Source organism: Eupeodes corollae, chromosome 3 (assembly GCF_945859685.1).
Source record: "Eupeodes corollae chromosome 3, idEupCoro1.1, whole genome shotgun sequence".
Classification (NCBI taxonomy): domain Eukaryota; kingdom Metazoa; phylum Arthropoda; class Insecta; order Diptera; family Syrphidae; genus Eupeodes; species Eupeodes corollae.
In genome coordinates, this window is record NC_079149.1 from 93,493,493 (window position 1) to 93,506,346 (window position 12,854).

General features: G+C 28.8%; 1 protein-coding gene across 12 annotated transcripts in view; it reads left to right on the top strand.

The window, feature by feature from the left end:
* Window positions 1-12,854, top strand: part of LOC129948884 (CUGBP Elav-like family member 2) — a 434,239-nt gene that overhangs the window by 410,127 nt on the left and 11,258 nt on the right. For 11 of the 12 annotated variants that reach the window (XM_056060028.1, XM_056060027.1, XM_056060025.1 and 8 more), the window contains one exon: window positions 6,705-7,541. In XM_056060028.1, the coding sequence (XP_055916003.1) occupies window positions 6,705-6,976 (272 nt within the window). In that variant the 3' untranslated portion in view covers window positions 6,977-7,541. Of the gene's footprint in view, window positions 1-6,704; window positions 7,542-12,854 lie in introns of those variants that run through there. The other variant, XM_056060026.1, reaches the window with a different exon arrangement.

Sequence of the window (12,854 nt, forward strand, 5' to 3'; positions counted from 1 at the left end):
ATCAATTTTAAAATTCAGTACGTCATTTGAATGTATTTTTTTTTTACTTAAGGAATTCGATGGTGGTGAATATTATATAAATATGTGTATGATTTGAAAACAAATAAATTAGTTATGAATATTGGGAATAGCAATTATTTTTTATTTTTATAAAGAATTATTTTATTAAAATTTTTAGTTCAAACTGAAATGAACGTATTTTGAAGAATATTTGTTACTTAATTTAAATAACAAACTTGAAAATTAAAATAAAATACACAACTGGGTCGCCCGAACTTCTACAGCCCATGTATCCAAAGAGTCTGTTCAAAAATATTGTAGGTATGCATCTTAACCTTCCGAAGGCAAGGCTTTTTTGCCTTAGTGAATTACATTTGCTGTTGTTCATCTTCCCACCACCTTTTATAAAAAAACTGTAATAAAACAGTAAATCAATTATTATAATTTACTAAAGATCGAGTATTTGCATAAAAAGAAACTGAGAAAAGTATTCTTTTAAGGTTTCATAAAAAGTAGTGGCGTGATAGGTGACCCTACTTGGCATCGAAGAGTTAAGATTTGAAAATGTACCCGTAAAATAATTTGGTTTTTAAAAATATAAATGCCAATTGATTTCTTCAAAAAACCTTAATTTTTCAAATTATTTATTTGAACATCGTTAGAGCGAATTGTTTTTAATTAATTTTATTTACACTTGTGTTCATAAATTTGCATTTAATGGTCTTTCATATTAGAGACTTTAAGCTTAAAGTTATAGTCTACTTTTCCTGATGAACACACACTATTTCAAACTCCCTGAATATAGCGTGTTCATAAAAATAGCAGTGCTTTTGCTTTTATAATTAAAAGGTGTTAAAAATTAATTTATTTTTATTTTTCGGTAGCAAATATTTATATATTTAAAGTTTTAAGTATTTGTTACATACAAGCATATACAAAATCAATAAATATTAGCTCGTAAATAAACAATGGTACGATCAAGACACTGCACCGAAGAAATTCAAAAACTTATTAGAAAACTGCGTTTGGAGGGTAAAACCTACCAAAAATATTCAAGACATCCAAGGCTGCTGACCAAAAATGGTCAGTAACGCCTTAAAATGGCAAAATAAACCCAAAACGCTAGGCCCAAAAAGGATGACTACTGAAAGAACTGACAGAAAAATTGTTCAGTTAGCAAAACAGAACCCTTCCATAGCCTCTAGGAAAATAAGAAATGGACTTCAACTATCTGTCAACGCTGTCACAATACGAAGACGTCTTTTATAAGCGAATTTACCAGCCCAAAGTCCATGCAAGGACCATTCTTGACGAAACGGCAACTGGCCAAGAGAATGGGTTTTGTTAAAGCGCATAGAGATTAGACAAAAGAGATATAGAGGAATATTCTGTGGAGCGATGAAAGCAAAGTCGTCCTTTTTGGGTCCAACGGTAATTGGTAATACTTATTTTCTGTTATTATGAATTAAATATTTTAGTTTGTTATTAGAAGTTTAATGAAATATATTATAATGTTGATATTGAAGGCCTTTTTGTATTATTTGGAGAGCACTGCTATTTTCATGAACACAACTGTATACGAAATTTTTCAATTTGAATTTAAAAATATTTTTGGTATGCAGTTATTTAATGCTTATAAATAAATACGCATTTAATTTAATTATTTATAAATATTAATAAAAAAATAAAATCTATTTTTACCAATTTTTTTAAGAGTGCTAGCATCAAATTACTGTTGGCCCTATATTTGAATTTATTGCCGTAAATAGATACGAACAAAAATTTAATATTATTAGAATTTTTTGATCATCAAATATTATTAAAACAGTATAAGAGCTTGTGCAGATTTGAAATTATAGAAATCGGTTGATTAGTTCTTGAGAAAACTTTAAAACAAAATAACGGTTCTATGGGGGTTACTTTTCTGGAGCAATAGAAATTAATCAAAGAAGCCAACTTAGGAAAACATTTTTAAGAGAAATTAAATAAAAATGTATCGGTTAGTTTTTAAGGAAACTAGAATTTTCGAATTTTAGTCTTGAAAAAAAAAATCAAAAAAACTAACGTGAATCGGCTTAGAACCTTAACTCAAAAGTTTTAACGTACAGACAGACAGAAGACGGAATCGGGTTAACAACTATTTTCGACTCCTTATAAATATTTTTCGAATACTTTTATAAAAATAAGTGAATTACTGGCTCTAAAAGTTCAAAAGAGTGGATTCAAACGATATTTAAATTACTATAAAGGCTTTACAAAACCGAAAAGACTGCAGTCTAATTGACTTTTTAAATCAATTGACTTCAATTCGTGGTTTTAAAAATTAGTTAATTGGTATGTTAACAGTCAATGTTATTTTAAAAGTGAAAGCACTTTAACAAAAATTCAAAGCCAATACTTAACTGCAGTCACTAAAAGACTTAAGTTTTTACAACTCTGTTTATTGGAAAATGAGTAGTATTTAAGTTTTTTTTTACTTGCGACATATAGGAACTATATGGCAAGTTTTGCCTTCGGGCAAAATTTCGAACTCGAGATTTTAATCAAACATAATCTTACGATGGTAGACAAGTCGATAAAAGTGGGTCCAGAGATTCCATCCGCTCGGATTTGTCTGTCTGTCCACGTTCCTACAGCCTAAACGATTGGGTCGGTTGAGTTCAAACTTGGAAGTTAACGTTTTGAGCAGATTTGCGTAAGGCTTTTTTTTAGCTTTCCATAGAAAATTATTGTAAGGGGTCCGATTTGTCAAATTGAAAATTTTGAAATTTCTCGACGTTTCAAGGTCCCTAGAGTTGAAATAAAAGATTTTTATATAGATGTCTGTGCGTGCGTGTGTACCTACGTTTGTACGTCAGCACGTTCGCGACATTTTTACGTTGTCCATAGCTCAAGAACCAGATGAAGATCGATACAGATAATAAGACAGAAAGATGCAGAAAGGGCACTCAAGAAAATTGCGTGGGTGTTTTTTTTACCATAGCAGTTTGAAAAAAGGTGAAAATGTTGGTTAACCCTAAATATCTTACGAACCAAAAACGCTAGAGACTTGAATTAAATTTTATATAATATATTGTAACGTGATACCAAACAGGTTTATTTTTTGAAAAAATTAATATAATCAATAAAACTGAAAAAAAAAATTTGTCACCTCCAAAATTTTACGACTGAAATATGATTTCATCTCTAAAATAATTTTGTGCAACGAAGAATAATGTTTTTGACATCTGATAAAATTTTGAGAAAAATCTAATTGAAAGTTTTTTTTACAAAAAATAAAATCCCAAAAAAAAATATGTATAAAAGTTGGGAAAAATTGATTTTCGACTCAAATATCTCTTCAAAAATTTTAAATATTGGCTTCAAACTAATTTTATCTTATAAGAAATATTGTTTTCAATATTTGGTAAAATTTTTAAAAAATTTGAATTGATAGTTTTTTTACAAAAAATAAAACTCTAAAAAAAACAATACCTACTAAAACTTGGTAAACATTTACTTTCGGCTCAAATAGCTTTTCAAAAATTAAAAATATTGGCTTCAAACTTATTTTATTTCAGAGAAAATATTGTTTTCAATATTCAGTAATTTGTATATAAAAATCCAATAGTCCGTATTTTTCATAAAAATAAAATCTACAAAAAATAGTGCGCAAATTTGGTAAAAATACATATAGACAAACTTTTAAGCAAGACAAATCGACAGACGGGATGGGAAGTTACCAGTGTGGGTCGCATCCCAGCCTCTTTTTTAAATTTAAAATTCGTGCGAAATACCGCCGACTCAACGTCAAATCTCACTTTAAATTTTAATGCTGGTAATAAAGTTAGTTGCGGGTTGCACAATTTGGCGGCCACCATCACTGTACCAGAGTTTTGATTATGTTTGTTGTCTATACCCGTGCTAAGCCAGTCAACATGTCAGTCATATGGCAAGTCGTCGATTGTTTGTGAATCTAAAGTTTATTTTTATTTATTCATATTACACGTTGATTAAAATGTAGTTTGCTGATATTCGAAATTACTAAAAAACAAAATGGCGTCAGTCATTATATAGTTATTGTTCTTCATTTAATGATTATTAGTACTTTTATGATGAATATTTTTAGATTTTGTTCATATGGTTTGTTCATTACTAAGAAATATTTGATATATCTATGTGAAAGTTGTAAAAGATAGTTGAATGTTACGTTAAATGTCAAAAGTCTGTTTCGAAAACTGATATAATATTTAATATTTTCTTATAGTATTTCATATTAATAATTATTTTTAATTGTTACTAAGTGATTTTAAGTTATCTTTAATAAATCCTAAGAGATTTCTTCTAATTTCTATAAAATTTCAATAAAATACTTTAAAAACTGTGTTTACTCTGTCCCCTGGCAGTCAAATTCTGAAATTTTCAAATATATACAATGTACTCAAAAAATTGACTGGCCCGATTGGGAGCAATATATTAATAGGATTAGCTTTCATATACAAACGAATTTTTAGAAGTTGGATTTAATAACTATCGTAAACGAAATATCCTCAAAAGTTCCCTACCTTTGGAAAATCAACCATATATGTACAATTTTTCAATTTGAATTTAACAATAGTTTTAGTGTGCATTCTTCTAGAGCTTTTTAGTATATTTCATCTTCTTCAAAGAATGATGACCTCGTTTTGAGATATCGAATTCCAAAAAAATATACATATTTATGTATATGTTTTAAAAAATCAACAAAATAATTAAAGACACTTTTAATAATCAAATATGATTGAGACAAGAGCTTGTGTAAAACAAAATTTTAGAAATCGGTTACTTAGTCCTTGAGAAAACTTAAAAAACAATATAGTAGTTCTATGGGGGGTAACCTATTGGAGCAATAAAAGCTTATTGAAATCAGCCAAGAAAATTTTAGAAAAAAATTTAAAAAAAATGTATAGGATAGTTTTCGAGGAAAGTCGAATTTTCTTCTTTTGACCTAAAAATTTGTAATTCGATTATTGCTATTTTTTGTCTTAAGAAAAAAGGAAAAAAATGCCCAACGCGAATCGGCTAAAAATTTTAACTTTCAAGTTTGAACTCCATCGACCTGATGGTTTGGTCTGTAGTGACGATTACAGACAGAATGACAGAAACGGGGAAACAACTTTTTTCGACTTCTTCCTAAAAGTATAAAAACACTTTCATAAAAATAAATGAATTACTGACTTTCAAAGTTCAAGAGACTGCATTCAAATGGCATTTAAAATTGACTTTTATTTAAATTACTATAAAGACTTTACAAAGCCAAAAACACTGCAGTCCAATTAACTTTGAGTCAATTAACTTCAAGTTGTGGCTTTTTAAAATTAAATAATTGGTTTGTTGAAAGTCAAATTTATTTAGGAAGTCAAAGGACTTTAACAAAAATTCAAAGTCAGGACTTAACTGCAGGCACTTAAAAACCTAAGTTATTACGACACTGTTTTTTTTGTTATGCTTAAATATTGAAAAATGAGTCATATTTTAGTTAATTAACAAAAAGTAATGTTAACCTGAGGTTTAATTTATTTCATTATTATACTTAAAATAATTTTAAATGAGCAAAACTGAAAATAAAAATATTTGTTATTATGGAATGTTACCATTTGAGTTCTACGAATGTCCTTAAAAAAATATTGTTTATAGTTTTTTAATTAAAACAATGTTATTTAAGAGCTTTCAGATCCGAAAAATCGATATCTTTGAAATTTCACATTTTAAACGCTTGGTATTGTACTTTTTTCAATTCAAAAGTTAAAGCCTAAAAACAAATATTTTCGACAAAAAACCTAAACAACTATATGTGCTCATTTTTGATCACGTTTGTCAATGGTTAGTGCCCTCGGTGTCTGTACCAATTTAAGTAAAAAGTAAAATATTATAAGTTCTATGGATCGTTGAATATAAACATCCAATAAAACCATGCTTTTGACAGGCTTTTGAATTTAAAAATAAAAAAACAATTGCTTAAGAGAAATTAGTGTATGTTGATTAAAGATTAAAGAGGGAAGTTTTCAAAACGTTTATCTTTAATCCATATTGTTTAAGTGACTACAAATAAAAGTGTCTTAAGGTGTTAAATCACAAGACTTTGATGAACGATTATGATAATACCTCTTTTGAAAAATTAGGATTGCTTCGTAACTTATGTGATACGTAGGGCTGAACAGACTGCCGGCCACGACGACGACACGTCTTCATTAATATCTTCGAATTCCGATAGTAAAAGTCATAGTTCCGCACCTTTTTCTGGAATTTCAATTTCAAAAATAAAATAAGACTCGACAAACCTATTTTTATAACACGGGCTACACCAACAATATTCTAAAACTGTCAAAACACGACTTTACTGATAAGAAAGTGATTTTAGTAATTGCGTAGTTTTCATGTGCCAAATGTCGAAAGATGACAACACACAAAAAGTAAAAACTGTACAAATTGTTGATAGACAAAAATAAATATATTATTTGAAAACTCTACAATTCGGAGCATTTTAAAGGATTTATAATTATTATAAGTAACGGAATCAATCTCGAAGACTTTAAACCATCAATAGTTACAGAAAAACATAATTAAGAAGACGTAATTTTTTAAAGGGTTGATTGAATATTCTTCTGTTTTTTCATTTTTTTAAAGTTCATAAATCCAAAATACTAATGTTTCTTATTTGTTTACATTTTGTTTCTATCTTTCAGGACCTGAAGGATGTAACTTATTCATCTACCACCTACCGCAAGAATTCACCGATACAGACTTGGCTTCGACTTTTCTACCTTTTGGCAATGTGATTTCCGCCAAAGTGTTTATCGACAAACAAACAAATCTATCCAAATGCTTTGGATTTGTTTCATTTGACAATGCTGAATCAGCCCAGGTGGCGATTAAAGCAATGCACGGCTTCCAAGTTGGTACAAAACGTTTGAAGGTTCAGCTTAAAAAGCCCAAAGATGCCTCAAAGCCATACTAGGTAGGTTGAGTTGATATGAAAAATCACCAGCAGTCCCTCCCCCCAACCATGGAGTTGGTGGGGTGAAAATTATTAAAAAAGACATCCCATCATATCGCTTCTGCTTATATACGTACATAACTTTATAATTTACTCAACTTCTTTAGTTTTTGAAGTTTTTAACTTTGTTGTGGATTTGTGTGTTTTTCTTATCTTTTTTTTTTAATTTTTATTACATTACTTATTTTTTATAATTTTATTACTATTTTTTTTCTGCCAAATTTTGACGCAGTATGAAGTTTTGTTAGCGTTAACAAGTACATATTAATATTATTTTTGATTCTTTACTATAAACAAAACCAAAATAACGTTTACTCGCGTTAATGTTAAATGTAACAAATTTATGAACGTTAATTTATTTACAACAAAAACAAATCATTATAACCACGGGTAGGTACATAAGATGATGTATCGAACGAATATACAAATCATTAATTGTTTAATGTATCTCTTTATGTTTCTTACTTTAAAATTTTGAGACAATTTGTTGCAAATAAAAAATTATTAGTTGTTAAGTTAAACAAAACAAACAAAAAAAAATAACACAAAATATTGATATTGAATTTAAATGAAGTTTAAAATTTTAAATTTAAACAAAAATTTTGGATTTTTATAATTGAACGTTTAAAAAAAAAGTCAAAATTTAATATTATTGTTTAAAAACTAAAAAAAAACCACTGACATATTGATTATGTTTTATATTTTTTTTCTCATGAATTTTTTACGTATTGAATACAAATTACTTAATATGATTTTTCTAAATATTATTAATATTTTTTATTTTACATTTTTTTGTTAAATTTATCGACATGTTTAAATACGCTTTTATGCTTGTATATAAATGTATTTTGTTTGTCGAAATCAAAGATTTAACTATAAAGATTTGAAAGCTCTTTAACTAAATATTGTTATACATTTAATAAAATAAAAAACAAATTGTAAAATTTTGTTTTTTCTTTTTAATTTCTTGTTTTGCGTTGTATATGATTTTGCAATTATCATAACTATTTATTTGCTTATATATTTTCTTAATTTTGTGAATTTTGTTAGAAAAAAAAATAATATTTTATGAATAATATTACAATATTGAGCAAACAAAAAAAAAATCAATGCAAGTAGAAAATCAAAAATATTATCTCTTTATTTTTGTTCTTCTTTTTTATGAATAAATAAAGCTTTTGTTTCTCTTGTTTATGTTTTTTGTTTCATTTATTTTTATTTTTATAAATTGCTTATTTTTAAAATTGCTTTTAACTTTCTAACGCGCAAATCAAATTTTTCACTCTTTTGTTTTCCTTAACAAAAAACAACAGGAATTCAAATTTTACTCAATTTTTCTTTTATATAAAACTTTTAAAAATATTTAGTGACATATAATTTTGGGCATATGTAATTTTAAATTACAAATTATGTTTTTTGAACATTTTAAATTTTTGGAATGTGTCGACTAAATTAAAACTAAACCCTTAGCAATTTGTCGCTTTTTGGCCAAATTGTACTTTTATAACTGTCATATTTTGATATTTGACAGTGAAAAAATACTTCAAATAGATATTATTGCTTTAAAAAAGCAGTGAAATTTTTAAAATCCGATACAAAAATATTTATAGTGTTGCAGTTAAAAAAATTAAATATATTGCACAACAGTCCGTAGAGAACTTACAACTTTCAACTATTCATGGGTGCGAGTCATTAATTCAGGGATGAAGTCGAGCTTCAGTTTTTATGCGGAATCCAAACAGCTAATTTGAGAATGCACTTTTTATGAAAACAATTCTTTCCAAGAGGCAGTTCAAGTGAAAAAACTGTGGGTGAATTGAACAAAAGACTTCTAGCATGACAGTCCAAAAGATTAACCATTATGCCGGCGCGGATCTTACAACACGTTGCAGTTACCCTTCGCAAAACTAATTAACTTTTGTAAGGTACCTTTCAGCCAACAATACTTTGACTAGTGGAAAAAATTGAACTGTTTGCTAAAGTTAATAATGTAAAGTTTTGAAGACGAAAAGAAATCTTAAGAACGTCTGAAAACATGTATCTGCTATAGCCCTTAGTGTTGAGGAAAACCGAGGTTTGTGGGTTCCCCTAAGTTTGCAATTAAGGATTCAAATTTTACTTTACACAGTATTTTGCTTAAAGAGTAAGGACTTAATATAAAAATATCACTGAAAAGTCTTTAAAATGCACCCAAATGTTATGAGACTCATAAGTACCTTTGGAGGCAACGTTGATAACCAAAATTGGAAAACGCAGTATATAAGATTACGCTTTAATTTTATTACTGCGATTTCATTTCGTTTTAACTTAAGCCTGGAGAAATTTTCACACACAACAAATTAATAACTAATGTTTCGAATTATTTTATAGGGACTTGACAACTAAGAATGTTATTTTTGAACGTACCCTTAAACTATTCAACTGTTTTTGTCAATTTATTCAATAAACTCAACATTTTGATCGTGCGGCAAATAACACCAACGAGCGTGGTCTGCAAATAATAAAATTGTTTTACAGAAAACCGGAGTCGGTAAACGCAGCTTTAAGATCGTTAACTCCAAACTTCGGTGGTAAATTTTGCCCTGGAAGACTAGTAATGACAAGTTTAGCGCAAACATTTAAAGTCAACATATTTTAAACTTTCTCTAGGAATTATTGTAACTGGTCCGATTTGTCGATTTGAAATGTTTGACATTTCAAGGTCACTACCATCTATACGTATGTTCGGGGTACCATTTTTATCCCTCTATATCTCAAGAACCAATAAAGATATCGACTTTAAATGAATTTTGTATCAAAAATAATAAAATCGAATGATGAAAATTGAGTGGGTGTTTTTTACTATAGCAATTTAAAAAAAATTGACATTTTGGTTCACCTCAAATATCGTATTTACCTAACGCAAAATTGTGACTTGTTGCGAATTTAATATAATTTGGAAAAAAAAATTCAATTAAATTTTTGTTTAAAAATCAGAAAAAAACTGACGGAAACATTTGTCACCTCGAATGTTTTACAAACAAGAAAAGATATTAACTCGGAAATTATTTAATGCAACAAAGGTTAACGTTTTTAATATATCTTGTAAAATCATGAGAAAAATCGAAGTAAGGATTTTCTTACAAAATTAAAAACGTATACAAAACCTTACTTAAAGTTCGTAAAAAATTGGTTTTCTGCTTTAATATCTTTTCAAAATATCAAAGGCATTGTCTTCAAATTGCTTTTATCTTATTATGTTTTTTATATTAATTGAATTTTTTTATAAAAATAACACAATCTTTTTTTTTTATAAGAAATAAGAATTTACAAAAAATACGACGCTTAATTAATAAGAACTCATATTCGTTCTGAATATTTTGAAAATATAAAAAGGTACTGACCTCAAAATTATGTTATTCAAGTTTTAAAAATCGGAAGACGCGCACAATCAAGTTGGGTGGCATCCATGGGGCCGTTCAAGTATTACGTTAGCATTATGAGAGGTTTTTTTTTAGTTTATTTTTTTTTAATTTAGTTTATTTTATTTTATAGTTTTAAAATATGATATTTATGCTCAAGACTCAACACTTGGTTGTAAACAGGAAAAGCTAGTCCTTACTCTGTTTTATGACTTCGGACACATGAGTTATACAAAGGACTTTCTTTAATAAGTTTTGGTACTTTATCCTTAGAGTACTGCATGTGTTTATTTACAATTAGTTTGAACTTTTTAGTCAGTTCTGGACGACTCTCTGAAGTTTAAGGACGTTTTCTCTAAATGCAATTCGTCTTTTGAATAAAGAAAACTGAGTTATATTTTTGAATACAAATTCGACTTATTTATTGATTATTTCTTGATCACCCTTCCATAACTTCCAACAGGTAATTATTTACTTTTTTACACGAATGGTAACCCTCACATTGTCTATGCTTGAAAACGAAACGCATTTTCGGGGATTCCCGCAAATATAAACGCATACGTTTAGGCACTCTCTTTAGAACCGATTAAGGGAATTTCCACGCGCTGTTCACTTGTTTAAATTTCCTCTGTCAGTGTATTGTTTCGTTTGGATACTATAGCGAGTAGACGTATTGTAAGCATAGCAAAACAAGTTAACATTTTTGTTATAATGTTACTGCGAAATATGTTGGGGCAGGTGAACAAGATGTTCCTGATTTTCCAGACATTAAATGGTATTCAGAACATGTGCGTGAAAGTCAATACTTGCTTGAAATTGTAAAATGTAAAAATACAGAATGCTGTCGTCCAAGAAGTGTAAAAGTAAAACAAACTGTTGATGACTTGGTTTTGGATGAAGGAGGGCAATTTCTTGATCTTCCAGTCAATTTAGCTCTACGCTTAAGTGCTCCACTCAAAGATTTCCTGCAAATGCCCTACGATTATTTTTGTCCGACGGTAAAATTGAGGCTATCAAGTCGAACATGCAAAACGTGTGGTCTTTATCATGCTTCCATCAAGTCACTAAATCGTCACATCGAGAAGATCCATACAAAAGTAAACACGCACACTGATAGGAAAGTTAGACCTGTAAGAGTCGCTGCTCGTCGTGCTAATGAACTGATGTGCATTATTAAACATTTAGAGCACGATGATGTTGAATGGCTTGATGAGAACGACGTAGACATTCAAAAATCGGATGAAAGTGAGCAGACTCACAACACTGAGCAGCAATCCAAGCAATCCAATGTCATCGAAAACTTAGAATCATGGATCCGGGTTTCATGAACTGAAGACTGTTAATTTCGATTTAATATGTGTACCAAAAATTTAAAATAAGTTTGTTATGTTCGTAAGATTATTATATTTTTGTCACTTACTCTATTGTAAATACTGTATCAGTAAAATCTAATCTCTATCCTAAATCTATTTTCTTATTTTTAAAATTATAATTAATATAAATTTATAATTATAATATAAAGAAAATACATTTTTAATTGAAAAATGTTTACGTAAGCATGGGGGGAGGGGGTAAGAGCTTTGCTTACTTTTGCTGACAAGTGGGATGGGGGGGTAAATAATTGTAATAAATCTGCTTACGTAATATTTGAACGGCCCCCATGGCCCCATGCCTATTTTTTACATTTCAGAATTCTAGAAAGAATTTAGCTAAGGGAGACAGAATATTGCCGTTTAGGTGTCCGTGTAAAACTATCCAAATCATTCCATTCCACATCACGCGTTCTCACCAAGTGTGAATCCAGATTTTTAATGAGGGGGGGGGGGTCACACATTTAACACAAAGATGAGATTTTGAGCACAGCTTAAAAATGTTCTTTATTGTTCTCTAAAGGAGGCTACCACAATTTTAAATAACATAATGTTTGTCTTAACTTTTCATTTACATGTTTCAAGTCAAACTATGAAATTTGAATGACACTTTACATATGAAACCATTCCAAGATTTCAACAAGATTATAAATTTTCCATTTTAAAGAGTTAATAATAAAGAGTTTTTGGTGCATTTCACGCAGAAATATAGGAAATTGTGTAGCTTTTTTCCAAAAATAAAAAGTTCTATTTTGTTGGAATTTAAATGCGAAGAAGGCTTCAAAATATGTATGCGAAAACCCAATATAAAGAAAGTTTTCAAGAAAAGTATGAAATTGTTTTTAGTCTGCTCACTCGTAGATAAGAGCTGATGCTAGAAGGCAAATTCTAAAAATGACTGTCTTGTGTCAATATTCTGAACATATTTTGATATCAAAGAAGTCAACAAAACTTACAAATTTTAGATAGAAAAATGTTTTGTTCTTAAATTTAAGTAAATATGTGCTCTTAAGTACAATGTTTCTCTAAAAAGAGGCAGGGATGCGACCCACACTGATAACTTTCCAT